This window comes from Mirounga leonina, unplaced genomic scaffold, assembly GCF_011800145.1.
Source record: "Mirounga leonina isolate KUSES-001 unplaced genomic scaffold, KU_Mleo_1.0 Mir_177, whole genome shotgun sequence".
Taxonomy (NCBI): Eukaryota; Metazoa; Chordata; class Mammalia; order Carnivora; family Phocidae; genus Mirounga; species Mirounga leonina.
This window is the reverse complement of record NW_023270459.1, coordinates 4721781-4749453: the sequence shown is the minus strand read 5'-3', so window position 1 is coordinate 4749453 and position 27673 is coordinate 4721781. Positions and strand designations below refer to the sequence as shown.

The following is a 27673-nucleotide window of genomic DNA, read 5'->3' as shown; positions in this document are numbered from 1 at the left end:
TTCATTTATTTTATTTTTTTAAAGATTTTATTTATTTATTTGAGAGAGAGAGCACATGAGAGGGGGGAGGGTCAGAGGGAGAAGCAGGCTCCCCGCAGAGCAGGGAGCCCGATGCGGGACTCGAACCCAGGACCCCAGGATCACAACCTGAGCCGAAGGCAGTCGCTTAACCGACTGAGCCAACCAGGTGCCCCCATTCATTTATTTTATTTTATTTTATTTTATTTTTTTAAAGATTTTATTTATTTATTTGAGAGAGAGAGCACATGAGACGGGGGAGGGTCAGAGGGAGAAGCAGGCTCCCCGCAGAGCACGGAGCCCGATGCGGGGCTCGAACCCAGGACCCAGGGATCATGACCCGAGCCGAAGGCAGACGCTTAACCGACTGAGCCACCCCGGCGTCCATCAGTGTGTTTCTGTACAGCCATTTGTATGTCTTCACCAGAGTGTGACCATCTGTAAGGGTGGACGTGTGTGGCGAGGTCTTTGTGTCTCTGTCCGGTGTCCATCAGAATGAGTGTGTGTGTGTTGCGTGCATACGCAAATGTCTCTGTTGGTGTTTTGTGACTGGTGTAAGGAGTATTGGCTGTGCGGGTGTGTCTTTGGGTTTCCCCACCGTGTGTTATTCTCTGTATATCTGCCTCTGTGTTTGTCTGTGGGGACACATCTGTATTTTGTTTGGTTTTGTGCCTAGATAAGCAAGATCTTTAGGTTTCTGTGTGTGGTGTGCCCTCCTGGGGGCCCTCACAGTCAGCAGCAGACAACATACACACACGCTGAAATGACCCCACAATAGCCCTGTGGTGCCGCCCAGGTCCCCGCAGAACCTTGGGGTCAGGGGTCAGTGGGCTCCCAAGCGCTCAGACGGGGTGACCTTAGGCCCCGACTGGGCCCCATCCGCAGGGATCTCACAGAAAACCACTGACACCCACCTTCCCACCGCGGGGCGGAAGCTCTCGGAGGTGGGCCTGAGGCCCGAGCGTGGGTACGTGCGTGCGGGCATGTGTGTGTGTCCGGGGTCCTGTCCTCCCTGCCAGCGCGGCCCTTCTCCAGCCATCCCGACGCATCTCCTGCGGCTCCTCCATCTGAGCTGAGAGAGTTAACCTAGCGGGCCAGGGCGGTCTGGGCTGGGGGCCGCCCCCTGGCCCCCCTCCAGCCCCGGCTCCAGTTACAGCTGCTGGTTGGGGAGGGTAGGGGTGGGGTGGGGCTGGGAGGGGAGACCGCTGAGGGCGGGCGCAGTCCAGCTCTGGGCCAGGGGGTCCAAAGTGCTCACCCCCGGCACAGCCGGACGTTTGGGGGCCTTTCAGCAGGGGACAGCCTGATTGGGGTGAGCGTCCCCTGCCCTCCCCTCCAGGCCTCACCCCTCGCCTGGCTGGGCCACCTATTTTGGGAGCAGGAGTGGCCAGCCCGTGGCTTCCCAGGCAGGCCAGACCCAAGAGGAAGGGAGCGTGGGTGGGATGGTGGGGTTCCCCAGGAGTGGGCGTGTGGGTACAACGTCCCCCTCCCCTCCCGCTGCGTGTGCACCCTGGCTGGGGTGGGTTTCGGACACTCACGTGTGTAGGTCGGGTTGCGTCACAATTTGGGGGCACTGGAGGCTCAGATGAAGAGTATCGTTTCAGTGACTGTCTCCACCCCACAGCTTGCTCCAACCAGGCGTTTGGGGGGAATGGGTGTTGTCTCCACTCCAGCCCCACTGCCTGTGCTTGAGTGTGTGTGTGTCTGTGTGTGTGTGTGTGTCCCTGCCCCTGGCATCTGTCTTCTGTCTCTCAGCCCCTCTGCTCTGGGCCTCATGCCACTCGCCTGGCCGTGTCCGCCCATGAAAGATATCACCCAGAGGCAGGCAGAGGAGATGTTTTTCCCCGTTCTCATCATTTCCAGAAGATGAGAAGGGGTGGCCTTTCCCACAGGAGCAGCCTGGAGCCGTGTGGCAGCCAGGCCTCACCCCAGCAGGGTTGTGCATGACCCCCGAGTGGGGGAAGGAAGGCTGTTGCCATGGTGGCCTGTGTGAGGCAAATTCCTCCAGGGTGAAGTGGGAGATATTTATACCCAGGGTCAGGCAGAGAGCGGGCCCGCGGCCGAGGGCAGGAGAACTGGGATATTATGCGGACACAGGGAGGCCCTGGTGTGCGGGCAGGTGGACCCTTGGGCAGGTCCTGCCTGCATCGTCCCTCATCCCTCACCGCGTGTGTCTGTCTCTCCACCTGGGTGGGGCGAGCCATCCTGCTCTTCCCATGGGGTAGGTGTGGGGCATCTGGGGCCTGCTGTGGGGAGGCCCGGGCCTGTGGGAGACCCCTGTAGACTGTGTGTCTCACCCCTGCCCTTGCTGTGTGTCGTACAACCCCCACTGTGACTTGTTTTGGTGACACTGTGTCCGCATGAAGCGGGGGGTACCCCTGTTTCTCCCAGTGGCCAAGTTGGATGATGGACACTTTTGGAATCAAACCCCTGGACTCTGATTTAACCCCCTGGGTTCAAGTCCCAATGGTGGGGGGGAACAAGGGAACACATTTCTTGACCCTTGGTGTCCCCCAGGACAATGGCGCCTCTCTACCACTTCTTGGTTCTCTGTATGGGTTTTCTCACCACAGCCAATGCAGGTGAGTCTGGGCTATGTAGCCCACCACCCACCTCAGTCCCAAGGGAGGCAAGGCGGGGAGCCCTTCAAGAGAGCCAAGTTAGAGACTCCAACCTAAACTGAGTCAGTTGGGGTACCAGGAAATTGGGGGTTTCACATGGGGTCCAGTCACAAACTAGTATTTGGGGTAGGGGAGTGGATGCAAGGTCAGGCAAAGGTGGACAGTGGGATGGAGGCCCATTTCCCTCGAATGACAGAATCACTGACAGCATGGGATAAGACAGAAAGCGGGGGCAGTTAGGTGCCCCCTGCCCCACCCAGGACAGTGCAGATGAGGCAGCTAAGACCCAGAGAGGGTGGGCAGCCTGCTCAAGGTCCAACAGTCCCCAGACTCTCAGCCCAGGAGAGTAAAGCCCCCAGAAGGTCTCTCTTTATGCCCTTCTCCATCCAGAGTCCCAGGAAGCATCCAACCCTTGACTTCTTTCTCTTTCCAGAACCTCCACAGGAACATGACCCATTCACCTATGGTGAGGGAGGGAGGGGTGTCTATCCGTGGGAGTTGGGAGCGATGGTCTGGGTTTGCCCATCTTGTCCTCATTACTCCTCTTTCTCCATCTCTGTCTCTCTGACTCTGATTGTAGCTCTATCACTCTCCTCTCTCTCGTCTCTCAGAGATCTCTGACTCCTTGTTTTGATCTCCCCTTGTCTGTCTCTCTGCGTCTCTGTGTCTCTATGTGATCCCTCTCTGTCTCTCGAAGTCTCTTTCTCCTTTAACCTCTCAGTATCTTATGGCTCATCCTCTGCCGTGCCTCCCTTTCTCCCCTCTCTGTTCCACTCATCCTCTCCACCATCCTCCCCTACTTCCTTGTTTCCTCCCTCCTCCCTGCCCTGCCCACCTCCTCCCTTTCCTTCCCATCCTCTCCTCCCCCATCCCTCTCTTCCTGCCTCCCTATCTTCTTCCTCCTCTCATTGATCTCCTCTATCCCTTCCCCCTCCCTGATCCCCCTTGCCCCCTCCTCCCCATTCTGCTCCTCTCCTCTCCTTCCTCCTCTCCTCCCTGCCCTCACTCTCCTTCCTGCCGCCCACAGACTATAAATCCCTGCGGATCGGAGGCCTCATCATCGCCGGGATCCTCTTCATCCTGGGTATCCTCATCATCCTGAGTGAGTACCCACACCCCACTACCTCCAGCCCCCGCGAGTGCGGGTTTTCGGCCCCGCCCCGTCCCCGCCCTCTGCCCGCCCTGTTGACGCCCCTCCCCTACCCCGCCCCGCCCCGCCCCTGTCCCCACGGCCCCGCCCCTCGCGAGCCTGAGCCAGCGCACGAGCGCCGCTCGGTGCCTGCCTAGAGCTGAATCTCAGCCCCGTCCTCCTCCCACCCCCCCCACAGGCAGAAGGTGCCGGTGCAAATTCAACCAGCAGCAGAGGTAAGAGGCCCCTCCGGGCTCTCACTCACCTACTTTCGCTCTAGAGGGGCGCTGGGGGTGAGGCGGGGAGTCCACCGGACCCGCAGCCAGAGACCCTTCGGCAACTATGTATTAAGCACCTACTATGTGCCAAGCCCCAAGCCAGGCCCTGGGGACCAAGTGGTGAATAGATAAACCGCCCTCCCTGCCTGGCTGAGCTCCCAGCCCAGTGGGGGCGGCGGCCGTGGGTTCCAACAGCCCCACAAATATAAAATCACAAAGCGTGATAAGTGCTGTGAGAGAAAGAGCCGCGGCGAAATGAGATCACCGCACTTGGCGGCCCAGTTTAGCTCAGCGTCCTGTTCCTAGCTCTTTGATTCATCTTTAAATAAAAATTTAAAGCAGTGTATGAATACCTTCTCCATGTTAAAACAACTGTAGATGTGATTTTAAATAAGAGCTAATATTTAGTCCCAGGTGCCAGATACTGTTTATTGTGTATTATCTTATTTACTCCTCACACCCCTTGCATGAGGTAGGTGCTGTTGTTAACCTCATTTTACTGATGAGGAAACCGAGGCGCAGGGAGGTGAAGTCACTTGCCCGAGATCACTCAACTAGGAGATGAGCGTCCTGGGTTTCTAGCCTACGCTGACTCCAGGCCATCCGCCCTCAAGTCCTTCGGCCACCCCTCCCCCACCAACTTCCAGGCTCTTCCCCAGCACTCCGGGAGGCACTTGGAGCGCCTCCTCCCACACGCTTAAACCGCTCCTGGGTGCGCCCGATTTTCTGGCGGACCCCGAGCCTGCTCCTCGCCCATCTCTGGCCCTCAGTACAGGGGTCTGTGAAATTAGGGCAGCACTGGGGGATTCATGGGGGCGGCTGCCTCTCTCCTTTTTCATCTCCAATTCCTTCTGCCAGGACTGGGGAACCTGATGAAGAGGAGGGAACTTTCCGCAGCTCCATCCGCCGTGAGTCTGGGGAGACTTCTGGTGTTTGGGGGTGAGGGCGCGTTCCAAGAGCCCCTTTCCTGGCCGGGACAGGCGCGTGGAGGGAGGGGCTTGATCTGAAACCAGAGGTCCGGGAGTTGCCCTGCTGCTCCCCGCTCCGCAGGAACTGGGGTGCCCCTCCTGACACCCGAACTCTCCGTGTTCCCCAGCAGGTCTGTCCACCCGCAGGCGGTAGAGACACCTGGCGCGATGGAACCCAGCCAGGTCCTGCAGCTCGGGCTAGGCTGGGGGATGGGGGGAGGAGAAGGGGGCGAAGGGTGGGATGGGATGGCTGGGGGGCTCTCTTGCCTCTCACCTTTTTCACCCCCACAGGATTCCCCTGGCTCCTGATGCCTCCCACCCACCACCTGCGCGCCCACCGCCACCTGGACTGCCCTCTCCCCCAGCCCTGCCCCCACAGACTCCTCTCTGCCGCCCAGACTTCAATAAAACGTGCTTTTCTCTCTAGACAGCGCTTTGTGGATCTGTCAGTCCCTCTGCGCGAAAGCCCGGGCGCCCCCTTGGCCCCGGCAGGGGGCGCCCCCACCCTTAGGGAAGGGGCGGGGACGTCGGCAGTGGGCGGGGGCGGGGGCGGGGGTGGCCGGGACGGGGGCGGGCTCTCCGGGCCCCCATTGGCTACGGCCCCCCCCCACACGAGGGCTCCCCCCATCTCCCCCCGACATCAGTCCGTCCCGCTTCCAGCTGCTGCAGCCGAGCCTTCACCGCCTCGGCATCCAGTCGCCCCCTGCTCCGGCCCGGCATGGCGACCCCGACCCAGGCCCCCACAAAGGGTGAGCGTCGCCTGGGGAGAGGGCGCGCGGGTGGGGAGGGAGGCTCCGGGATCTTAGAGCTTAGGGGAGAGGATCTAGGGAGATTCCAGTATTGAAAAGGGAGGGGAATGGGGAAGGGGATGTCTGTTCCTTCCATGGGCGGAGGCCCCTGCAGTGCACCCCTTGGCGCCCCTCCAGGCCTCTTGGACACCCCCTCCCGGTGGTGTCGTTCCTGTGCGGGACCCGCGGTTGGAGAGCGGCAGTCCCGGGAGAAAGGATGCGCGGACCGGTAGCTATGGCAACCGGGCGGCTGGTCCTGCACAGCGGCGGTAGCGGACGCGAAGAGACGGGCTTCGAGGGTGGGAACGGGTGGGTCTGCGACCACAGGGGCTCTCGCAAATTTCAGGGTTTCCGAGGTGGGCAAAGGGAAGGGGGGCATATCCCTCGCTTTTCCAGCGCTGGCTCCTATGGTGGGTGTCTCCTGAAATCCCTGACAGGCAGGTTCCGCGGGAAGGAGGGAGCAGGACGGAAAGACAGTGGGGAGAGAGCTGGAGGAAGTGAGAGAGAGATGGAAGGAGACAGAAGAGAGAGGGAGATGGAAAGGAATGTGAAAAATTGACTGAGAGCCTGAAAGAGAGAGAGCAAGAGAGGCAGGAGACCCAGAGCCAGAGACACAGAGGGAGACCCGCGGAGAAGACAGATATGAGGCTGCAAGAGATTGAGAGTGAAGGGGAAGGCGGAGAGCAACAGAAAGAGATGCAGAGAAAGAGAAAATCAGAGACAAAGAGACAGAGAGGCATAGAGAAATTCACAGAGGAGGAGGAGTGAGGAGGAGAGAGAGAGAGAGATGGACCCACAGCTCCGGAGAGAGATAGCGGGTGGGGCCGAGCCACTGCAGTGAGCCCCCCTTGGGCAGGACCCTCCTTCCCAGCCCACATGCAGGGGTGTTATTTGGTCCAGGAGGTGCACTCGGGTGTGCACACAGATGTCCCTTCTTCACCCCCATCCAGCCACATGGCGATTTACATTTCACACCCCTCAACCCAGTTATGAGCGCACTTAAACACTCACTGCCCCCTAAGAGCCCCCTTTCTTGAGCCTGCCTCTGCAGAGGAACGGGGGGAAGAATGCTCTGATGGGGGTGGGGGTGGGGTTTCCAGCACTGAGAGCAGGGCCAGAGGGGATAGGCCAGTGGTGCTGAGGAGCCCCTGGTGGTGAAGGGAACCCCAGTTCCATCCGATCTCCCTTCCCTGCCCCCTTTCCCGGCAAGCAGGGGCTGCTGCACTGAGCCATATCTGCAGAATTTGAAGCAGGGCGGGGGGGGGGGGCTGCAGAGGCTGGAAGCCACCCTAGGGAGAGGGGGCAGGGCTGAGCCAGCGTGCCTGGCAGGAGCCCAGGGCTTCTTTTCGCAGAGATGGTGGTTAACAGGATCGATGGCAGCAGATGGGCAGAGGTGGGAGGACAGACGCCTCAGCCCCACCCCCCCACCTTTTCCCCAGTCACAGCAGAAGAGGGGACCGCAGGTCTTGGGAAACCCCAGGGGGTGGGGAGGAAGAGCATGTTGTGTGTTGCACCACTTAAACTGATTAATGGATTATTGGGGGGGGAAGCACGGGGGAAGGAGATGAGGGCTCTCCCACCCTGTCAGACAGCAGGAGGGAGCGATGGGGGCAAACAGAAAGGGGATGTAGGAGCACAACCAGGCCCGGGTCCCTATCCTTGAGAAGGACCCTCAGCTTGGCCAGAAGCCAGCCCTGCAGGGGCAACAATGGGAGGTACAAAGGGAACCGAGGGAGCCAAGATAGGCCCTGGCATTAGACACCTAACCCCCAGGACCCCACCCAGCCTAGGGTGCCCAAACCCATTACCTCTCTTCACCTCTTAAGATGCCCCAGTTGCCATAGCAACCACCTCCTTCCTGATGTCTCCCTGGCAACTGGCCAGGAGTGGTGCACACTTCTTCCCTTGCCTCCTGGCTCCACCCTTAGCCCAGCCTCGCCCTGAGGAACCAGATTCCTGGGGCAGCAGGGACCAGAAGAGGGACTTCTGCATAATGCCCAGGGCACCCAGGGTGGAACCAAAGAGGATTCTGGAGCAGGTGCCCACCAGTGGGCTCCTGATGGGTTGGGAAGGCAGGGTGTATGGAAACACAGGAGACAAAGTAGGATAATCCAACCACTCCACCTCTGGTGCAGCTTCCTGCCACCTAGCAGGGGCTCTCCTTCCTTCCTTCCTTCATTCATTCACTCACTCACTCACTCACTCGCTCACTCATTTATTCATTTCTTTCATTCATTCTAGAAAACTTCTTCGAAAGACTTTTATAAATGTCAGGATTAATGGCAGAGGAGTCAAAGAAATTTTCTCCCCATCTGGTGGAGGAGCTAAGACAGCACGTATGACTCTAAAATAACGTTTCCCCATCTTGACGTTTTCGAGTACGATTTTTGCCCTATCCAGATGTTCCCCACACTCATATTTAGCATTTTGCCTTTAAAGGATTAGCTTTTTGAAAAACTTAATTAGCTTCATTTTACATCACCATCACAAAAGGAAAATTTCTCTCTCCTTCTCTCTCTCTTTTTTTTGCCTTCAAGGCAAGTATGAACATGATCTTAAACAAGTGACTCCACATTTCTGGGCCTCAGTGTCCTTCTCTGTGAAATGAGGATGCAGACAGCCCCTGAATCAGGGAGTGGCTGTGTAGATGGAGGTGTGTTAACGCCTGTGAAGTGCTTAGAACAGAGCCTGGCATGGAGTCAGTGCTATGAAATGCTGGAGAAAACCAAATAATTTCACAAAATTCTACAGAGCTATCACTGCTGAAGGCTATGAGCCCAAGGACCGTGTTCTCCCGGGAAAAGAGGGAGCTTAGCAAGGTGGAAGGTGTTAAAGACACCTCCGCACCTACCTACGACTTCCTCCGTGAAGACTGGACAGGAAACTGAGGAGGACGAACTTACACGTTGCGAGAAACGGTGCTATTCCGGGTCTTGCCTGGGTGCCACCTGTATCGGTCAGTTTAGGCTAGAGTGTGCTGTGGTAACAAATAGCATCAAAAATCTCAGCAACTCCTGACAACCAAGGTTGAAGTCTCACTTACACGACACCTCCATCGCAGGTCAGCCAGGGTCTCTGCTCGCCAAAGAAAACTTCGTGTCACCAGGTCAACAGGCAGAAGGGAGCTCTTGTAAGAACCCTTAAATGCGCCAGCCTGCAGGACACGTGAGGCTTCCACGCACAGTTCATTGGCCAGAATCAGTCACGTGGTCTCCCCCCAACCTCAAGGCAGCTGCCATCCTTCCCTGAGCCTCCAGAACATTAATGACAGTGCATTAGTCCTCACAGACAGAGGCATTGCCCTCGCAGTCCTGGTGTCCCTCAGCTAGTGGTGCACGCTTTGCAGAATTCGGCTCTAGACAAGACAGAATGTACTGAGAACTGTCAGGAATCAGGGAGCCATCAGGATGGGTTTCTTGAATGGGAAGCATGGTCTGAGCTCTCCTGAAGGGGAATTATGGTTTGGGACAGGGAGGTGGGGGATGGGGAAAAGTAAATACACACACACACACACAAATTTTATCCACACATTAACATTTCTGAAATTGGGGTGAGTCTTCTAATGAATGGGTATGTTTCGTATGGTAGAGTTCCATACATACTCAAGCATATACACTCACACTGAGAAAGCTATTATGAAGTCAATTTTGAATCTTAAAATTGATGATGTCTTACAAATAAGTCATAAAGTACATATTACATGTAATATAATATAAGGTATATTATAGGACAGCTCCTCTGCATTGGATTTGGTGGCAAGAGCGAGTGGATGAGAATCGTAGCCACAGTGCCTGACTTTTTGGGAGCTATCAGATGACTGAGAAGTTTTAGGGAGTATTCGGGGGAAGCTGATACGCTCAGCAGCTTACCAGTGGGATTGGAGTCTGTTAACCCCAGCACCAGATGCAAATGGGAAGGTGTATGTGTTTTTCAGGAAATGAGTCCATAGCTTGCCTCAAACTTCCACAGGGGACTAGTTCCAGGACTGCCGTGTACAGTTTGGTAGGTTGTGCACTGAACAAGGGAAGGTACTGACTAATGAATGGTGTGAGTGGGGGCTGGAATCCAGCCTATGCTCCACTCTTCAAGCCTTGTGTCCTGCCATGCATGAGGCTATATCATTCAGATCAAGGGGCATCTTTATCTGATTTCTACCCAGAAAGCATTGGGCCAGTGGCCCCATCTGGAGTCTCAAAAATGTTAAGAAACCCAGTGTTGAAATATTTTTTTTCCCTCTCTCTCTTTTCCTGCCTTCCTTGCCACAGTTCCTCAGGAACCTGACCCATTTTACTATGGTGAGTGGCAGATTCTGATGAGGGTAACCTGGGGCTGGATAAAGGGGTGGTTGCAGGCCCCACAGGTTATTGCTGAAATGGCTTCAGCCCTGGCAACATGATACTTGCTGGGCCACTGGCCGTGTGACCGTGCGGATTCAGTTTACATCGGATGGACTCATAGAGGGCAGAATTGGATGGGGGGGCGGTTACCCTCTTTGGACCTCCTTCAGGCTTCACCAGGACTCTGGCCTAGCATTGTGGTCATCAGAAAAGCATACCACTCTGAGGCCATGCTGCCTGGATCTGAATCCTGGCTTATCCCCTCACTAGCTGTGTGGCCTTGAGCAAGCAACTTTTCCTCTTCTGTAAATAAAGGATAGTATTAGTTTCTACCTATGAGGCTTATGGGAAAGATTTACTTGGGTCATGCCATTAAATCATCCCCACAGCACTGAAGCTTAAAGAAATTAGCCCCAGGTCTAGCAGACCTGGGCTGGGTTCCCTCTCTACACACTCCTCTGCCCTCTCCCTTTGCTCACTCATACTGTTCCTCCAATATACCAAATTCTTTCCCACCCCAGGGCCTTTGCACGTGCTGTTCCCTCTGCTAGGAATACTCCTTGTCTAGCTCTCCACACAGCTGACTAAGGCTCCTTTTCCTTCTTCAGGGCTCAGAGCAAATACTGACTGCTCTGTTAGGAGAGGCCCTTCCTGATTCTCTGCCAACAGGAGCCACAGATACAACTAGTCATAGTCACATGGCCAGATGTTTCATTTTATTTTGCTCCGCGCTTTATCACAATATGAAAGTCAATTCCCTGAGGCAGAGGCCTGGACACTGCTGGTACCGAGTGGGTGCTCTATAAATTCATATTTCAATAAATACAGTCGGCCCTTGAACAACTTGGGAACTAGGGTTGTGCCGACCCCCCCATGCAGTTGAAAATCCACATATAACTTTTGACTCCCCCAAAACTTAACTACTAATAGCCTACTATTGACTAGAAGCTTTACCAATGACATACACAGTCGATTAACATGTATTTTGTATATTATGTGTATTATGTACTGTATTCTGGCAATGAAGGAAACTAGAGAAAAAAATGTTAAGAAAATCATAAGGAAGAGGGGCGCCTGGCTGGCTCAGTCAGTAGAGCATGCGACTCTTGATCTTGGGGTCGTGAGTTCAAGCCCCAAGCTGGGTGTAGAGCTTGCTAAAAAAAAAAATCATAAGGAAGAGAAAAGACATTTACAGTGCTGTACTATATTTATTGAAAAAAAATCTGCTTCTAAGGGGACCTGCGTGTTGTTCAAGGGTATTTACCGTGGCATATTAGACAAGAATGCTTCTTATGAAGGAAAATACAAGCAGGAATGAGATTGTAAAGGGTTGAGGAGAGGATGGGAAATTCTAAATAGACAAGGTTTCAGAAAAGGTTTCACTGACATCTGAATAAAGCCCAGAAATTGGTAAGGAAGGAATATTGGGGGGGGGGGAGCTTTCAGGCAGAGGGCACAGCAAATGCAAAGGCCCTGAGGTAGGACCATACCTGATCTGCTCCAGGAATGGCAGAGAGACCAGTATGCCTGGAGTAGGGGACTGAGGCAGAAAGTGGAGTGGGGTGAGGTCTGAGAAGGAACAGGGACCAGGTGATGCAGGGCTGGGTGGGCTGTGGTGAGCTTTTCCTTGGAATGCAATGGAAGCCAGGGTGAGGTGGGGTCCTCCAAGCTTGGGGACTCTGATCTGACTTAGGTGTTAGCAGGATCCCTGTGACTGGGGTGCGGGAACACCACAGAGCAGGTTGCTTGCTGCGATAGTTCAGACAGGTGACAATGGTAGACAGGACCAGGGGGAGGCAGTAAAAGGCGGTGAGATATATGTATCTATGATGTAGAGGATGGTTTTATGTATACACAGAGCATCTAGAGACGGGTGGAGGGTAAAGGGGTCAAGGGAGCTCCCAAGCTCCTGCTGTCCATCCTCATGCTAGCCAACTGGCGGAGCCCCCAGCACGGCCCGCAGCATCCCTGGACTCTGGGCCCCTGGCTGGGCAACCTCGAAGCCAGGGAGGGCTGAGGTGTTACCCACGTTGATGTCCCCCATTATCTCCCCCAGACTATGACACTGTGCAGACGGTGGGCATGACTCTGGCCACTATATTGTTCCTGCTGGGCATCCTCATCATCATCAGTAAGTGTGACCCTTTTCTAGGCTCCAAAGCACCTCAAAGAGGGCTGCCTCGGGGTCCCTGGGCACCTACAGTTTCCCTGCTGGCTTCTGTCCAGACCCTTTTGTCCTGTCTCCTTGTGTCTCTCTCTCTCCCAACAGGCAAGAAGGTGAAGTGCAGGAAGGCGGACTCCAGGTCTGAGAGGTCTGGCAGCAGTGGGGAGACAGAGGAGAGGGGCGGGAGCAGCCTGGGGTGCAGGGGTATTTCCCCAACAGAAGGGCCCCAGGGTCCCCCCACAACTTTCTCATAAAGCCTGGGACTAATTGGATTTCTTGATGCTTTTCTCTCTGGTCTTTGCTTCCACAGCCCAACATGCAAATCCTGTAAGTCGGAGCTTCCCTCCTCAGGTGAGGGTGAGGAAGGGTGTGGTTCTGGGAGGAGGAGGGATGGGGGTAAGAAGGGGAAGGGGGGCGGAGAACGATGCCACCAATGAATGGACCAGGGGAACTGCAGTGGGAGCTGAGGCCCCGCAGATGGAAGAGGCTAGTTAACCCACGGAGAGTCAGTGGGATGTGGGAAATGTCCTAAAAAGTCCGAGGAAGCTTCCCAGAAACAAGTGGAGAAGCTCCGGGAAAGCAGGGATGAACTAATTCCCCAGGGGAGAAAGCCACAAGTCTGTGAAGAGAGGGGGGGCACAGTCCAAATGGGGGCAGAGCTGAGCACTACAGGAGGCAGGAAGATGGGATATTTTCTAGACCTATTGCTCAGGTGGGAAGACCGAGGATGAAATGATCAAGAAAAATGAAAGAGACTGGCACCCGGCTGGCTCAGGCAGGGGATCTTGTGATTCTTGATCTCAGGGTTGTGAGTTCGAGCCCCACGTTGGGGGTAGAGATTACTTAAAAAAAGAAAAAAGAAAGAAAAAGGAAGGAAGGGAGGGAGGGGGGGAAGGGAAGAAGAGGGGAGGGAGGAAAGGAGGGAAGGGTTTTTGAATAATTGTATCAAAATAACAAAAGGAGAGACTTATAGAATACAGATTTAAAAAACTGATTTTGGAGAAGAGAACACAGGGATGTAAGGAGCATGAGGATGGAAAGTACAGGAAAAGGATAAAGAGTGAAGAGGATGGAGGGTGTGTGTTGGGGGGTAGAGGGTGGAAGGGTGAAGGGTGTGGAGGGAGTGAGGGGTGGGGAGGAGGGGGAGGTGGGCGTGGAGGGGTGAGAGGTATGAGGGTGTGAGGGAGTGAATCGTGTGAAGGGGGTGGGGGTGTGAAGGGGTGAGGGGTGTGGGAGTGTGAGGGGGTGGGGGTGTGGAGGGGGCAGGGGTGGGGAGAGAGGGGTGAAGGAAGGGGTGAAGGGGTGAAGGAAGATGGACAGTGATTAGGATGTAGGAGGGAATAAACTGTAGATGAAAGATTGTGACTCCTTGGGGGTGTTAATTCAAATTATGTAAAAATATCTTGACCTGTTTTTAGTGGGACTGCATTCTTTCCAGGGACTTACACAAATCAGAAATGGGGATCTCTCTGGCTCTCATAAAAGGTCTCAGAACTAAAAAGTGGGCCTTGGGGTACTCAGTGCTTGGGGGGATTTGGTGTGGAATTTGATGTGTTTTGTTTCATGTTCTTTTCATGAGATTTAAAAACCCTAATGGGGGTTTGTGGATGACTTCGTGGATGACTGGGGGGGGGGGGTGGCTAGCACCTGGGGCAAGGTCTCAGAATATGCCCAGGACTGTGACCCACTCCAGTTGAGTGATGGTCCCAAGTGGGTGGGAAACAGGGGAATTCCGGCTGTGTCCAAATGTTGGGGAGACAGGGTGTGGGCCTGGGATTGGGGTGTAGGAGGAGGTTGGGGACACAGGAGGGGGATGGAGACTCCAGGGGGACATCCCAGAAAGGCCCAAGCTGGGCCAGGGGTCTCCAGCTTCATCAGAACTGTGTTCCCCTCCATGACAGTGTCCTGTGGGGCAGGACAAGAGCCACACAGGTGTCCCTAAACGCATCAGGGTGTGGGGAGGCAAGACATTCCCTAGTGTTAGCTCAAGGATGACAGTCCCTGGGGGTCTGGCTTCCATGGGAGGATGGGGGGCGGGGGCGCACTGGCTGTGGGAGGGGCTACCCGCACACGGTGCAGCAGGTGGCCCACCACAGCTCTCTGACGCTCTCTCTGTCTCTCTCTTTCCCTCCACCCGCCCCCTGGTCCCCAGCGCCTGGAGGTGGCGGCGTGTAAAACCAGCCCTGGGCACCTCCACTGCTGTCCCTGCCTAAGTGCGGAAGCCTGAGGACCGGGTGGAGGCGGTGGGGACCCCAGCCTTGCGCCGGGGAGCGCTCCCCCGAATGAGCCGTCCCACCCACCCGAGGCTAGTGCCGCTGCACCCCGCTGCCCCTCCCCAGGCCTTGGCAATGACGACCCCCCGAAAGAGCCCGTCTGCATCCCGGATCCAGGGACTCAGGCCTCCAGCTCCTGGGGTCCGGGAGTCCAGCCCCAGCCCCCCAGAGCCCCCACGTACTGCTCCCCGGCACCTCCCCGTCTCCCCTCCGAAGATCGGTTTCCCTGCACCCTTGGAGTCTATGTCTTGAGCTTAATAAATGTGCATTTGGTTTTTTCCCCTGTTCTGTCTGTGAGTTCTCATCTGTGGGGACAAAACGGGGGAGAGGGCAAAACCGAACCTTGGGGGAGCTCTCTCCCATCCCCAGACTTGCCCCCTCCTTCTTCCTCCCCTCCCCCAGCGCCCCCGCGATCCCCCCCCCCCCCCCCCCCCCCCCCCCCCGCTCGCCCCTTCCCGCCCCTTCCCCGCTGCTCCCCCCTCCCGCGACCCCAGAGTAGACACCCCGCCCCCGCTCCCCTGCTTCCCCAAAGGAGCCCCACCCACCAAGACCTGCGGGCGCTCTCCCCCCGCCTCGCTCCCCCAGCCGGTGGGTGGAGGCCACTAACCGGCCTCTCACCCCTGCCCCCCATCGCCCTCAGCGTCTCCCCCTCCTGCTCCCACCGCGGGCTCTGAAGCCAGGAAACCCGAGAGGAAATGACTGAGCCCGTCTCGGTCCCCGCCCGCCAGCTCTCCCCTGGCCACACCCTCCGCCGGGACGCAGCCGCCGCCGCTGCCCTCTGTCCACGAGGCTGCGGGCTTGGGACCCCCCGGCTCTGACGTAAGTCTCGCCTGCGATCCGCCGGCGCCCGCCTCCCCTCTGCCCAGGGGCCGGGCTCAGGTGCCTGGAGGACTGCTCTTTTCGGTGCCTCTCGGCCCCCCACTCATGCTCACGTCTCCGCGCCTGCTCTTGGGCACTGCGGTGGGCTGCGGGCGCCTCTTCCTCCTGCCTCAGTCTCCCCGGCTCTCCGCCATCGCTTTCGGGCCGGGTGTCCTAGAGGTGCCCAGCATCCTGCTCTATTGTCCCTGAGGCGGTGAGGCCCCTAACACCAGCTCACTTTTTCCTCTGAGATCGGGAGTACATTACTCATTCTTCCTCTTTCTCCTCCTTGCTGACTCCTCGCCTCTGGGGACAGCCCCGGAGGGAGGCACCAGGGCCCCTGATCTACTCCTGTGCCCTGTAGGGTCAGTCTTGGTGGGGTAAGTTCTTCTCAGCTCCAGGGGTGTCCCTGTGCAGTGGCTGCTGCTGGAAGCCCCATTTGGTCTGATGCTTCTTGTTTTCTTTGGGGGCCTGCATATGGAAGAAGGGGGTGGTTGCCGGGGATCCCCCTCCACTTCTAGAACCCTCCCTCTGCCCTGGAAACCAGCTGTCAGCCCAGGCAGGGGGTCCTTGAAGTCAGAGGTGCTTGCTCTGGGTAAAGAAGGGGCTGCAAGATCCCCACGGGGCGCCGGTGTGGGGGGGTGCTGCCCGGGGCCTGCCTCAGTGACGACATGGCTGATCCCAGCTTCTGTTCACCCCATAGATGTCGCCCTCTGGTCGCCTGTGTCTCCTCACCATCGTTGGCCTGATTCTCCCCACCAGAGGTAAGGCCGGGCCCTTGTCCCCACTCTGCCCCAGAGTGTCCCACCTGGAGTGTACTGGTGGCGTGGGTGGGCACCCATGGATTGGGGTGCCCTGCCCTGTGTCTTCACCCTCCTACTGAGCCAGCACCAGGAAGTGGGGTCTTGATGAGGGGGCCAGGGTTACACCCTCTTTGGAACACCTCGCACCTGGGTGGCCGCTTCCAGTGAGTCTGGCCAGAGCCTGTCCTGCTGAGCATCCTCCATTTCACGTCCAAGAAGAACTCACTGAGTTTGATTTGGCGGGGAGATTGGTGTCAATTTTCTACTGAGCAGCCAGGAACCCTAGGCTCCCAGCAAAGCAGCTCCCTGGATACCCGGGTGATACACGATTAGGCAGAGGGGGTGACCTGGGGCCAGTCCAAGATTTGGAGGTGTCTCACCCCTGCCTGGGAAGGGTTTCCTGAAGGCAGTGCCCATGGTGGGCATTTGCAGGTGCTTTCTACATGGCAGGTGGTGCATATGTGAACTCATTTCGACTTACGCTCTACTCTGTTATACATACGGTCATGTCCGTTTTATGGATGAGGATACTGAGGCTCAGCAAAGGAAGTGCCCTGTGCCAGAGGCTAGTGAGTAGTGAGGCTGGGATATGACCATCTTTCTTGCCCTCAGAACCCAGGACATAACCTCCACTGAAGCTGCCCCATTTGTCTTTGATAAAATGGTTTTCACATATTCTTTCAATCATTCACCAAGTATTCATTGAGCAGCTACTATGTGCCAGATCTTATTCTATGCACTGGGGAAACAGCAACACATAAAACAGGAGCTCACATTCTAGTTGGGAAAGACAGGCAATAAACAATCCATCAGTGAATTATATGGTACGCTAGAAGGCGGTAAGTGCTATGGAGAGAAACAGAGCAGAGTAATGAGGATTGTTTAGATGGGGTGGCCAGGGAAGACCTCACCAGAAGGTGACATTTGGGCAGACACTCGAAGGAGATGAGGGAATGAGCCCAGCAGGCATCTGGGGGATAAGTGCTGTCCAGTGAGTATGAGGAAGAGCAGGGAGGCCAGGTGGCTGGGCTGGGGTGAACAAGGGCAGGGTGGGAAGAGGAGAGGTAAGAGGCGTGACAGGAAACCAGGGGGAGGGGGGAGGGGGGAGGCCCCATGAGTACTTTGGCTTGTATTAGGAGCAAGGAGGGGGCCCTGCACCAACCAGCAGGGCCTTGACCTGACTCAGGGGTTCACAGGCTCCCCCTGGCTGCAGGTGGGGAGCAGAGGACAGGGATGAAGGCAGGGAGCCCAGGGAGGGGTGTCCAGGGCAGAGCCGATGAGGCTGGGCCGGGGCGGGAGCAAATTGTATCCAGCCCTGACTGCGTATCAGGGAGTAGGGGAGACCCTTTCCTCTGTCGTGTCCTTTCGCCCTCTCCATAGCCCTGAGAAGCAGATTCAGTTAGTATCCCCACTTTGCAGATGAGACAGCTGAGGCTCAGACTTCACCCGCTCCAGGTCACATAGCGAGGAAGTTGCTGGAAGCAGAATTTGAGACCACAGCCCCGGCTGACTTTAGGACGTGGGTTCACTAGGCTAAATCCCCTCTTCCATCCCACAAGGATGGGCAGGGAGAGGGGCTGGAGGAAGGGTGCTGGGCCTCAGCGTTTCTTAAAACACTTCCAGGACCATGGACGGATACCCCCAATCAAGTGTCTGTCTGTCTGCGGCTCCACCAGCATGTCCTGAGCTACCACCCACAGCTTCAAAGAGGAGGGCAAGGTGGGGTTTTGGTGAGAGAAGGGGGACCAGAGGCTCCTCTCTGACTCCTCGCCCTTGATTTCCCAGGACATATATTGAAGGAGGCCACATCCGTTTCTCCAGCAGACCCAGCCAGGGTGAATGTTCATGCCCTGACGCCAGCCCCAGGTGAGGAAAGAGGGATGGATCTGTCAAGATCCTGTCACTGCAAATAACAACAGCCACAAAAAATCTCAAGCTCGGACCACTCAGGAATTTTGGGTTTGTGCAATCAGAAAGTCTGGTGATAGGCCTTCAGGCACGGCTCGGTCTAGGTGCTCAAATGATGCTATCAGGAACCTGTCTTGATCTCTCGGTTCTATCTTTCTTGTGTTGACTAGACTCTCCTTTTATGGGGCCAAGATGGCCCCTAGAGACCTGAGGCTTCCATCCTCCCTCCTAAGAAGCCAGAGGAAAGCAGATTTCCCCTTCCCCAATCTAGCAAAAGTCCCACGACTGAGCGTCCCCGACCAGTCTCAGGTAGCAAGTCCAACAGTGAGCTGATCATTGTGGCCACAGGCCAAAGCTGATTGGCCAGACCCCAGTCTCAGGTTCAACCTCCAACAAGACTGGTGCCAGCCTCACTGAATGAAGTGGACCCAGACTCAGGGAAGGGTAGTTCATAAAGTTCCAGGGGCTCTTACCAGAGGTGGATGGATTCTGAGTAGGGGGATGCGCATCTGTGGGAGGAGAGGTGCAGGCATGGCAGTTGGGCCGTTAGCAAGTGACTTGGTTAATTAAGTCATTTCAATGATATCAAAATTGAGTTGCTATGGAAATCCACCCCCCACCACCCCGTTCCTCCACCTATGGACCTTCTCCACATCTTCTCTCTCTTCTCTCCCTGTTTCCGGACTCCAGACGCAGTCTACCCAGAACCCCAGCCCACTGCTCAGACAACCCTGCAGACTGGTGGTGAGTGAGGCAGGGGGAGGGGGCGGGAGCGTGGGCCTGGGACAGACACGCTCCCTCTCTTCCTCTGACACTCCGGGTCCTTGCTTACTCATTTCAGTCCCCCAGCTCTGAATCCTCTGGCTTACTTTGTGGTGGGGCAGCCAGCCACCCACCTCCACTTCTTTAGAAACAAATCTTTTGAAATCATGAAAAATAATATGCATATCGAAACGTACAGAGCCCATAAACGTAGAACTAAAGCATATTACTCTAAATTGAACCCCTGCGTAACCGGCACCCAGCTCAAGGACTAGACCTTTGCAAACACCCCAGCAACTCCCCATGTGCCAAGGCCACTCCTTCCTTCCTTTAATCTCAGTATCTTTTGCCGTTTTTGAGTTTTCAAACCAGTTTTGAACTGTTTCTTGGAGTATAAGATAATTCAAAACGTGCTCCCCGATTTTCTCCATGAATATTTAGTGATACCATAATACATGCACATATTCTGCTTGGAAGTCATGCAAATATCACAGGCGAGATGAAATCCCTTGGTCGATCCCCATTCTCTTCTCTCCCCCTGTCTCTGAGAGGTGCCCACTGCTGGCGCTGGATGGGGAGTAGCCCCCCAGGGATGCGATTCACTCGTTGTTCCCTTTTCCTTCGCTCATCTGACCTGAGTAGGAACAACACAGGAGCAGAAGAAGGAGATCCAGACCCCAAAAATGGAGGAGACCCAGTCCCCGCAACCAACGGGAATGCATGTGCTTCTAGCAACAGATCCGAAGACCGTCAAGAGCGGCCCAGAAGGTAGGGCCTGGGACTAGAAGGGCAACATACAAATTTTGTTTAATTCTCTATCTGGGTCAGCAGTTCCCCAAGTACGTTTCTCAGAGCACCCGTTTGGGGAATTGTTAATACATTTTCAAAAAACTCTGTTTTGATTTGCGGTCAAAGGTATTTGGGAAACTCTGAGTTAAAGTTAAACACATTTCTTTTTGGTGGGACTTCTTGGAGTCTTATTAACGCTCATTTGCAGTAAGCATCCCCTACAGGAGCTCCTAGTATGCCTCATTTTCCAAACCTGATGGACGTGGGACTCTCTTTTGTTCAGGTTCCTTTATAGGGCTGGTACCTGGAAATGTGGGTGTAGGTGTTTCCTTTGTGTACCTCTTCATGTTAGAGCAGGAGTTTTTCAGTTGCAAAATACTGCAAATGCAACTAAAAATAAAATAGATTTATTGGCTATATGTGTTCTGTAAAGTCCAGATACGGGATTTCAGGAACAGCTGGATCAAGGTGCTCAAGCACTGTCATCATAACTGACTTGCTCTCTCTCAGCTCTGTTGTCTATGTTCTCAAGTTCTCAAGTGGCTTTTCCTCTCTTGGTGGCAAAGATAGTCCCATAGTTCTATTTAGGTCACAAACCCAGCAGATAGAGCTCATCTCTTTCTCATATCTAGCCCAAGGCATAGAATTGACTCTCACTGGCCCAGCTGGGATCACATACCCATGTCTGGCCAAAGGGAGCCAGGGAAATGGATTGCTCTGACTGCTTAGGCCTGAGTCTTGTGCCCACTCTGGGGCTGCGGAGCAGGGTCAGCCCTGTCTGAACTGCATAGGCCAGAGTCAGGGAAGAGGTAGTTCCCCTCAGGACCAGTGAGTAATTAACATTTCAGAGGCATGGTAAAGGCAGCTGAGCCGAGGTGAAGGCAGCAGGTGGGCTCCAATGCCTATCTGACCCATATTTGAGGAGCAGCCCCTACTGGAAAATACTGTAGCTTGAGCCATTCCCAGGCTGACATGCATACACAGTGGTGCAGACTGGGCACTGCACGAGAGCGTCACCTCTAAGACCATGTCATTCCCCTGGTGGATTTTATAATCGTTACAGTTTTCCAGTGATGGCAGTAAAGCATCTAATTCTGACAGAGCCTGTCTATTAGAACAATTTTACCACCGATGGAAATAAAGTGTCTTGGAGAAGAGAATTTTTCTATTTTCCACAAAAGGGGAGGTGGGGGGGTATAGTGACTGTGTCCACACTTTTCAATTGAGAAAACATTCTCACATCTCCAGATTCACTTGCTGTGAGTCCGTGTTGACCCGAATTACTCTGTGTTATGATATCATGTTCCTGATTATATGGGACAGAAATTCAGCCGGGCTGAGGGGGTCATGGAGCCAAGAGGTAAAAGACACCTCTAAGCCTCCGGCTCACTCAGAGCCTGAGCACGAACGCCCCCAGCGCCTCTCTCCCTCCTTCATCTTTGTTTCTCTTGTGCTGGATCTTGTCTTCCGCCTGGTGAAGAAATGGTTCCTGTCATCTGCAAGCTCAGAGCTCCCAGACTTCACCTAGCTGCCCCTCCGAACGTCTACTTGGAATGTGGAAGGTCCCAGGGAAGAAGGAGCCTGGGTCACATGCTCCCCCTTGTGGCCCGCATTGCAATAGAACCAGATGGACGGGGGAAAGCGGGAGCAGGCCCCCCAAAGAAAGGGGCAGCTGTTCCCAGGAGGGAGGGGTGAGAGCCAGCTACAGCTATGGGGTAACAGCGACAGCCAACATCTGCAGAGAGTTTGCTCCCTGCCGGGCCCTGTGCTAAGCTTTCCCGCCTTCACTCATTCACTGCTCACAGCCACTCTGCCTGGTAGGAACTGTTGAAACCTCATTTTACAGGAAGGCAACCGGGGCCCAGAGAGGTTACTCTGCCGGCCTTAGGCCACACAGCCCAAAGCGGCAGAACCAGAATCTGAGCCCAGGCTCTCTAGCACCAGCGTGCCTGAGCACTACACAGCACCGAGGCTGTCCTTTACATTCTCTGTGGTCTCCGCATGTCTGTCCTTGCTGCTGGTCTGGATTGAGCCTTCCCTTGGCCAAGGCTTTCCCGAACATTTCGTGATCCTTGCCTGTCGGTTGATACTTAAGAAGTGAGGTGCTGGGGCGCCTGGGTGGCTCAGTCTGCTAAGCGGCTGCCTTTGGCCCAGGTCATGATCCCAGAGTCCTGAGATCGAGCCCCGCGTCGGGCGGGCTCCCTGCTTCTCTCTCTCCCTCTGCCCTGCTCGTGCTCTCACTCTCTCTCAATCCTGGTGCTGGGCCCGTGTTCTGGAGGCGCCCCTGCCTGGCTCAGAAGGATACTATCCGTTGCTTCCCTGATTACGAGGCAGCCCAGGAGGTTCTGGGGGAGCGGGAGGGGGGCTGGGACAGTTGGTCTTAACCTGGGGGTGCAGACTCGTTCAGTATTTCCATACCTGCCATTCCTTGCTGTCCCCGGGGTAGGAGTGGGGGGCTTGCTGTGCCTGCCCACTGAGTGTGTCGATGTGGAGAGTGTCCCCCGGGTACAGACATTCCGAGATGTGGTCATCCCTTGTCTCCTCCACGACTCACTTCCTCCCTCTGCCACCTTCTAGCCACGCCCTCTGCCAAACCCACTAAAGGCACCACGCTCTCCAAGAAGCAGGCTCCAGGCAAAGGCGTCAGGCCGGACCCTGTCCTCGGGCCGACTGGTCAGTAACTCCCTTCCCAGACTGGAAACTGGCTATTTCCTCTTCACTCTGTATTTCTAGCACCTGGAACCTTGCCCAGCATGAAATAGTCCTCTGTAAACATGTGGTGGGTGGATACGTGAGTTCAAGGCTGGAAGACGGCGGTGGGGGGTATAAGGTAGACACCCAATAAATGTCTGGATAGACAAATGAATCCATGGATGATTGCAGCGTGCAAACCACCCTGATGCTCAGTGGCTTAAAATGACAACCATTTATTTAACACCCAAGGCTGCAATCTGGAAGTTTTTGTCTGGGCTCAGCTGAGTGGTTCTTCTGGTCTCAGCTGCCTTACTCACGCATCTGAGATCAGTTTTGGGGTGAGCAGGGAGCTCTGTCTGCGGGACACCTTGATCTGTCCCCTTGTGGTCTTATCGTCCACTTCCCGCCCAGTGAACTCCACTGAACTGGTGGAAATGATATGCCCACAGGTCACGTAGAGAGTTCCTTCCTTCCTTCATTCAAAACATATTCACGAGCACCTACTGTGTTCTAGGTGCCAGAGATATAGCAGTGAACAAGGCGGACGAAAATCTCTTCTCTCGTGGAGCAGACATTCTAGTGGGGGATAGAGATAATAAATAATAATTATAAGAATTATGTATCAGGTGGTTTAAAGCTGCTATCAAGAGAAATAAAGCAGCGGGTGCCTGGGTGGCTCAGTCGGTTGGGCGACTGCCTTCGGCTCAGGTCATGATCCTGGAGTCCCGGGATCGAGTCCCGCATCGGGCTCCCTGCTCGGAGGAGCCTGCTTCTCCCTCTGACCCTCCCCCCTCTCATGTGCTCTCTGTCTCTCTCATTCTCTCTGTCTCAAATAAATAAATAAAATCTTTAAAAAAAAAAGAGAGAAATAAAGCAGCATTAGGGGCAGAGGTGACTGGAGAGTATTTTCCATAAAGGGCCAAGGAGACCTCCCTGAGAAGGAGCTGAGGGGGAATCGTGTGGATGTCTGGGCAGGGGTGTTCCAGGCAGAGGCCCTGAGGTGAGAGGGGCCTGGTATGGCCACCAGCAGGGCGGCCGGCAGGGCTGGAGCATCTGGTGAGCAGGGCAGTGGGGAGCTGAGGTAGAGAGGTGGTGGGAGCCACATGGTGTCATATGAGGCTTTGGTCCTAAGTGTCCCAAGGCAGAGACCCAAGTCCCTCCCTCCCTGACTCCGCCATTCACTACTTCACTCCACAGTTTTGGCTGAACTCTGACTTGCTTCCTGTCTGTCCCCCCCCCCCCCAGGTTCCAGTGAGGAAAACCCCTTCTCCTACGGTAAGTTACCCATGGGAGGATGTGGGAAGAGGGAGGGAAAGAGGCAACCCTTGCTACACTCTGTCGCTTTTCTCTCTGCAGACGAGCACACTCTCCGGAAGCGGGGGCTGCTGGTCGCAGCTGTGCTGTTCATCACAGGCATTGTCATCCTCACGAGTGAGAATCGGAGCTGGGGGAGGCACCAAGCCTGGGAGGGAGGTCCCCTTGGCTTGTACTTTGACTCACGGGATCAGTTCTTGAAGCCCCCCCCCCCGCCCAGGCAGAGTTGTTTTAAATGAAGCATATTAGCTACCGGTCCATATAAACCACGCCGGAAGTCAGCGGCTTACAGTGATCACCATTTACCTAGGGCTCAATTGTGCCCTTTGGAAATGTAGGCTGGGCTCAGCTGGGTGGTTCTTCTGGTCACAGCAGGATGGCACAGCAACGGGGAACCGTGTCCCCAAAGCTTGGAGGGGGTGACAGGAGGGAGTGGTCACGGCCAGGGGCTGGTGGGAGACAGAACTGTAGGCGGGGGCCACCGGCTTGAGCTTTGGCTCCAGGGAGAGGTTTCCAGCCCCTGCCCCCCAGTAAGCCCACCAGGAGGGAGCAGGGGTAGAGGGGATCAGATACCTAATCCTCTCTCTCTGGCCACGGCCTCCCTGCCAGTTAGAAGGCGAGGGACCAGGGGATGCAGTCTCTTGCGGCGGCGGGGGTGGGGGGGGTGGGGCGGGCAGCATTGCACAGAGCTCAACGTTGTACGGGGAATGGGGGCAAAGAGAGAATAACGAGCAGAAAAACAAATTTTTCAGTTTTTTAAATGCTGCAGGTGAACTAAAACACACAGGCCACCAGTTTGCAAGCTCTCAGTGAAACCATATAGCTTACACCAGGTTTTATTCCCTCTCTTGCCCAACTTCCCCATCAGGAAAACACACACAGCCACATCTTTTCTTTGGTCTAAGGTGGGAGGCAGAACACTAAGAGCGGTGAGGAGAGATCGCTAGTGCCTCCTGCCCCACACCGAATCCAGGGCTCGAGGAACATTGCTTCTGTTGTTTATTGCTCCTGACCTTGCGCTGGGGCCCTGTCCGCACCCCCTCCCCCCGCCGTAGGAAAAGTGAGGCTCAGAGAACTGAGGGGTTTGCCCAAGGTCACACAGCACCTAAAAATCAGGGAAGGACTGGACCCAGGTCTGTGTGAGGGCAGAGCCTGAAAGTTAGCTCCCGGGCCATCAATTGTTCCGGCGAGAGTCATTTGTGGGCACCTACTCTGTGCCCACCCTGTGCCCTGGTCCCCGCCCTTGGAGAGCTCACATCCAGTGTGGGGAGGGGGGGGATGACAGTAAACAGGTAAGTGCGTTAATGAGCAGAGTGGAGACTGAGAGAGGTAATTGCCACAAGAAAAAGAAAGCAGAATAATAAGCCAAGAGGGATGGGGAGAGACACTCCCTCTAAAGAGATAAAATCAGGCCTGATGCTTGATGATGAGAAAGACGATTTAAAAAACAGGTAAAGGGAGCAGCAAGTACAAAGCCCCAGAGGCAGGAATGAGCTGAGCGTGTTGCAATAACCACAGGAAGAGGCTAGGGTGGCTGGAGCCGTGTGAGCCCGGTGGGGACTAGAAAGAGGAGAGGAGGCAAGAGTGGCAGCCAGGACATTTGTCTTCTGAAATCCCACCCCCCCATTCCCTTCGGTCAGGCCCCCTGACCCCCCTGTTGTCCATTAAGCCTACCTGTCTCCTCCTACCCCGGGGCCTTTGCACTGGCCATTCCCTCTGTCTGGAACACCCTTCCTCTAGATGTCCACGTGGCTCCCCCCTCACCTCTTCCAATGAGGCCCTTCTAGTCATCGCCGTGTGGATGCCCCCAGCCCCTGGGCCTCCCTGCCTCCCTCCTGGCTTTAGTTTTCTTCTGAGCACGCATCACCATCTGATATCACTGTTCCTACACTTGACCCAGTCATTCTGCTCATTGTCAGTCTCCCCGACTAGAAAGTCAGCTCTACCAGGGCAGGGATTTTATTCATTCCTGTCCCCGGCTGTGCTCCCAGTGCCGAGGTCAGAGCCTGGCACATAGTAGGTGCTCAGTAAATATTTGCTGAATGAACGAATCACACACAAGCTCGGATGGGTTTTCAAGCTCCTCTCTGTGCGTGAGAGGCTTGAGGGACGTCACACTAGCTCTTCTCCCATGTGCTTCTCATCTCTGGCTTGGGGTTGCCCTGGAGCTTCCTGAAGGGCAGGGCTGGTGGGCCTTGTCCCCCAGCACCCAGAGCACATGCAGTAATCAATGTTGTTCCAACTCATGACCCAACGTTTTCCTTCACCCACAGGTGGCAAGTGTAGGCGGTTACCCCAATTATGCCGGAATCGTAACAGGTGAGACCATCGGAAGTAGGGGCCGGCAACCCAATCGATGGGCACCCCAAGACTGAGTCCCTACCAGCTCACCATGCCCAGCCACCTCCCTCCCCTCGCGGAGCCTACAGAATAGTCAGTAAAGCCCAGCCTGAGAGGGAAGACCCGGATGGAGCCAGAGCCGGGGCTCACGGCCCAAGGCCCCTACCCTCCCCACCCTACCCACCCAGAGGGCCGCCTGGCTCCCTGGGCACTGCCCCCCAAGCCACCCATTCTGTTCAGACGAAAAGTAAACACTGTGGTCCTTGCCCATGGTCTCTGATCATTCACGACTGGGGAGTGGAAGAAAGGGGCTGGGACTGAGGACGGGTCCCCTGAGGACTGAAGGGAGAGGGTCACAGACTCAAAAGCCAAGGCAGGGAATCCAGAGAACATGGCCTGGCTGGTGTGAGGCAAGAGGGACAGGAGGGCAGGCCACGGGGGACCCTGGCCCGTGGGAGCGTCCGCGCTGGATTCGGCCCCCGGCAGTGTGAGACCCCTGGCCTGGTGTCCCACGTGAGCTCACCCCTCACCTTGGTAGGTAGTATTGGTAACCGGCCAAGCGCAAATGGAGGTCCCGGACCCACGGGGGCCTACTTTTCTTTACACTCCAGATCCTCCCGTCACTGTGAGGGGCCCCACACATGAGTGTGGACACCCCAGCCTGCCCATCCAAACTCCACCCACACCCCCTGCCACAAAAGACTGCCTCTGGGCCACCTCTCTGTGGAGGGGAATGCCCACCAAGAAGGCCACGCAGGCCCTGGGAGGGGGCCCCAGAGCCATTCGGGCGGGGAATTCCAGGGTCCCAGGGATCCAGAGCAGAGTCCAGAAGGGGCACAGGCTCTGGTGGGCATGTCCTGAAGGCCCCGGAGAGGGGCTCCACCGGGTAAGGCCAGAGTAGGTCCTCTGAAGCGCGCGGCCGGGGGCAGAGGCCGCTCCCCCAGCGTAAGGGCCATCATGACAAAACACAGAGACAAGGTCCTGTTCACATGGGCTTGCATAACAAGAGTTCACAGACCTTGGGTCAGAGCCTAGTCGTGGGTTATGAAATCAGTTTCATGGGCTCTGAGTAGCATAAAAAAGAAGTAATAAAATAGAAAAGAAAAATACCAGAGTATATCCCAAATAATCTGATTCTTTATATACTCTTCTCACTTGTTGCCACATTTTCATCCCACCCGTATTATTTACTATTCACTTTTTCAAGAGATCACCTCCTTTTTTAACATAATACATTTATTTTAAAACAAACAATCATAGATGGAAAACCAGTACTGCTTCATGTAAGTAGAAAGTAGCCATCAGGATAAATCCAGTGAGGGGCGCCTGGGTGGCTCAGTTGGTTAAGCGTCCGACTCTTGGTTTCAGCTCAGGTCGTGATCTCAGGGTCATGAGATCCAGCCCCGTGTCGGGCTCCGTGCTCAGCGCAGAGTCTGCTTGAGGTTCTTTCCTCCTCCCTCTTCCTCCCTCTCTGCTCCTCCCCCCGCTTGAGCTCACTCTCTCTCTCTCAAATAAAAAATAAATAGGATAGGGGTGCCTGGGTGGCTCAGTCGTTAAGCGTCTGCCTTCGGCTCAGGTCATGATCCCGGGGTCCTGGGATCAAGTCCCACATCGGGCTCCCTGCTCAGCGGG

At 55.5% G+C, this 27673-nt stretch overlaps 3 protein-coding genes across 12 annotated transcripts; all 3 read left to right on the top strand.

Moving 5' to 3' along the window:
• The first annotated feature begins 1190 nt into the window (after positions 1 to 1190).
• Positions 1191 to 5437, top strand: FXYD1 (FXYD domain containing ion transport regulator 1). 2 transcript variants are annotated; one of them, XM_035023828.1, is made up of 8 exons: positions 1191 to 1327; positions 2533 to 2597; positions 3070 to 3102; positions 3664 to 3738; positions 3965 to 4001; positions 4902 to 4951; positions 5143 to 5194; positions 5303 to 5437. In XM_035023828.1, exons 2-7 carry the CDS (start codon positions 2537 to 2539, stop codon positions 5163 to 5165), a joined length of 279 nt encoding a protein of 92 aa, XP_034879719.1. In that variant the 5' UTR covers positions 1191 to 1327; positions 2533 to 2536; the 3' UTR covers positions 5166 to 5194; positions 5303 to 5437. The 2 variants fall into 2 exon arrangements, with proteins under 2 accessions (XP_034879719.1, XP_034879718.1); XM_035023827.1 differs by having other exon boundaries at positions 5143 to 5437.
• Positions 5438 to 5604: 167 nt separating this feature from the next.
• FXYD7 (FXYD domain containing ion transport regulator 7) lies at positions 5605 to 14858 on the top strand. 6 transcript variants are annotated; one of them, XM_035023842.1, is made up of 6 exons: positions 5605 to 5760; positions 10065 to 10094; positions 12193 to 12267; positions 12406 to 12439; positions 12611 to 12651; positions 14453 to 14852. In XM_035023842.1, exons 1-6 carry the CDS (start codon positions 5730 to 5732, stop codon positions 14473 to 14475), a joined length of 234 nt encoding a protein of 77 aa, XP_034879733.1. In that variant the 5' UTR covers positions 5605 to 5729; the 3' UTR covers positions 14476 to 14852. The 6 variants fall into 6 exon arrangements, with proteins under 6 accessions (XP_034879733.1, XP_034879732.1, XP_034879730.1 ...); XM_035023841.1 differs by having other exon boundaries at positions 5639 to 5760; positions 12406 to 12448; positions 14453 to 14858; XM_035023838.1 differs by lacking the exon at positions 5605 to 5760 and adding an exon at positions 5783 to 6155 and having other exon boundaries at positions 14453 to 14845.
• A 284-nt stretch (positions 14859 to 15142) lies between these two features.
• FXYD5 (FXYD domain containing ion transport regulator 5) lies at positions 15143 to 26307 on the top strand. 4 transcript variants are annotated; one of them, XM_035023815.1, is made up of 9 exons: positions 15143 to 15392; positions 16135 to 16195; positions 18020 to 18100; positions 18833 to 18886; positions 19547 to 19672; positions 22271 to 22366; positions 23633 to 23662; positions 23744 to 23818; positions 25975 to 26307. In XM_035023815.1, the coding sequence occupies exons 2-9, from the start codon at positions 16135 to 16137 to the stop codon at positions 26022 to 26024; spliced, it is 573 nt and encodes a 190-aa protein (XP_034879706.1). In that variant the 5' UTR covers positions 15143 to 15392; the 3' UTR covers positions 26025 to 26307. The 4 variants fall into 4 exon arrangements, with proteins under 4 accessions (XP_034879706.1, XP_034879705.1, XP_034879704.1 ...); XM_035023813.1 differs by lacking the exon at positions 15143 to 15392 and adding an exon at positions 15435 to 15611; XM_035023816.1 differs by lacking the exon at positions 15143 to 15392 and adding an exon at positions 15775 to 15811.
• Positions 26308 to 27673: the final 1366 nt, after the last annotated feature.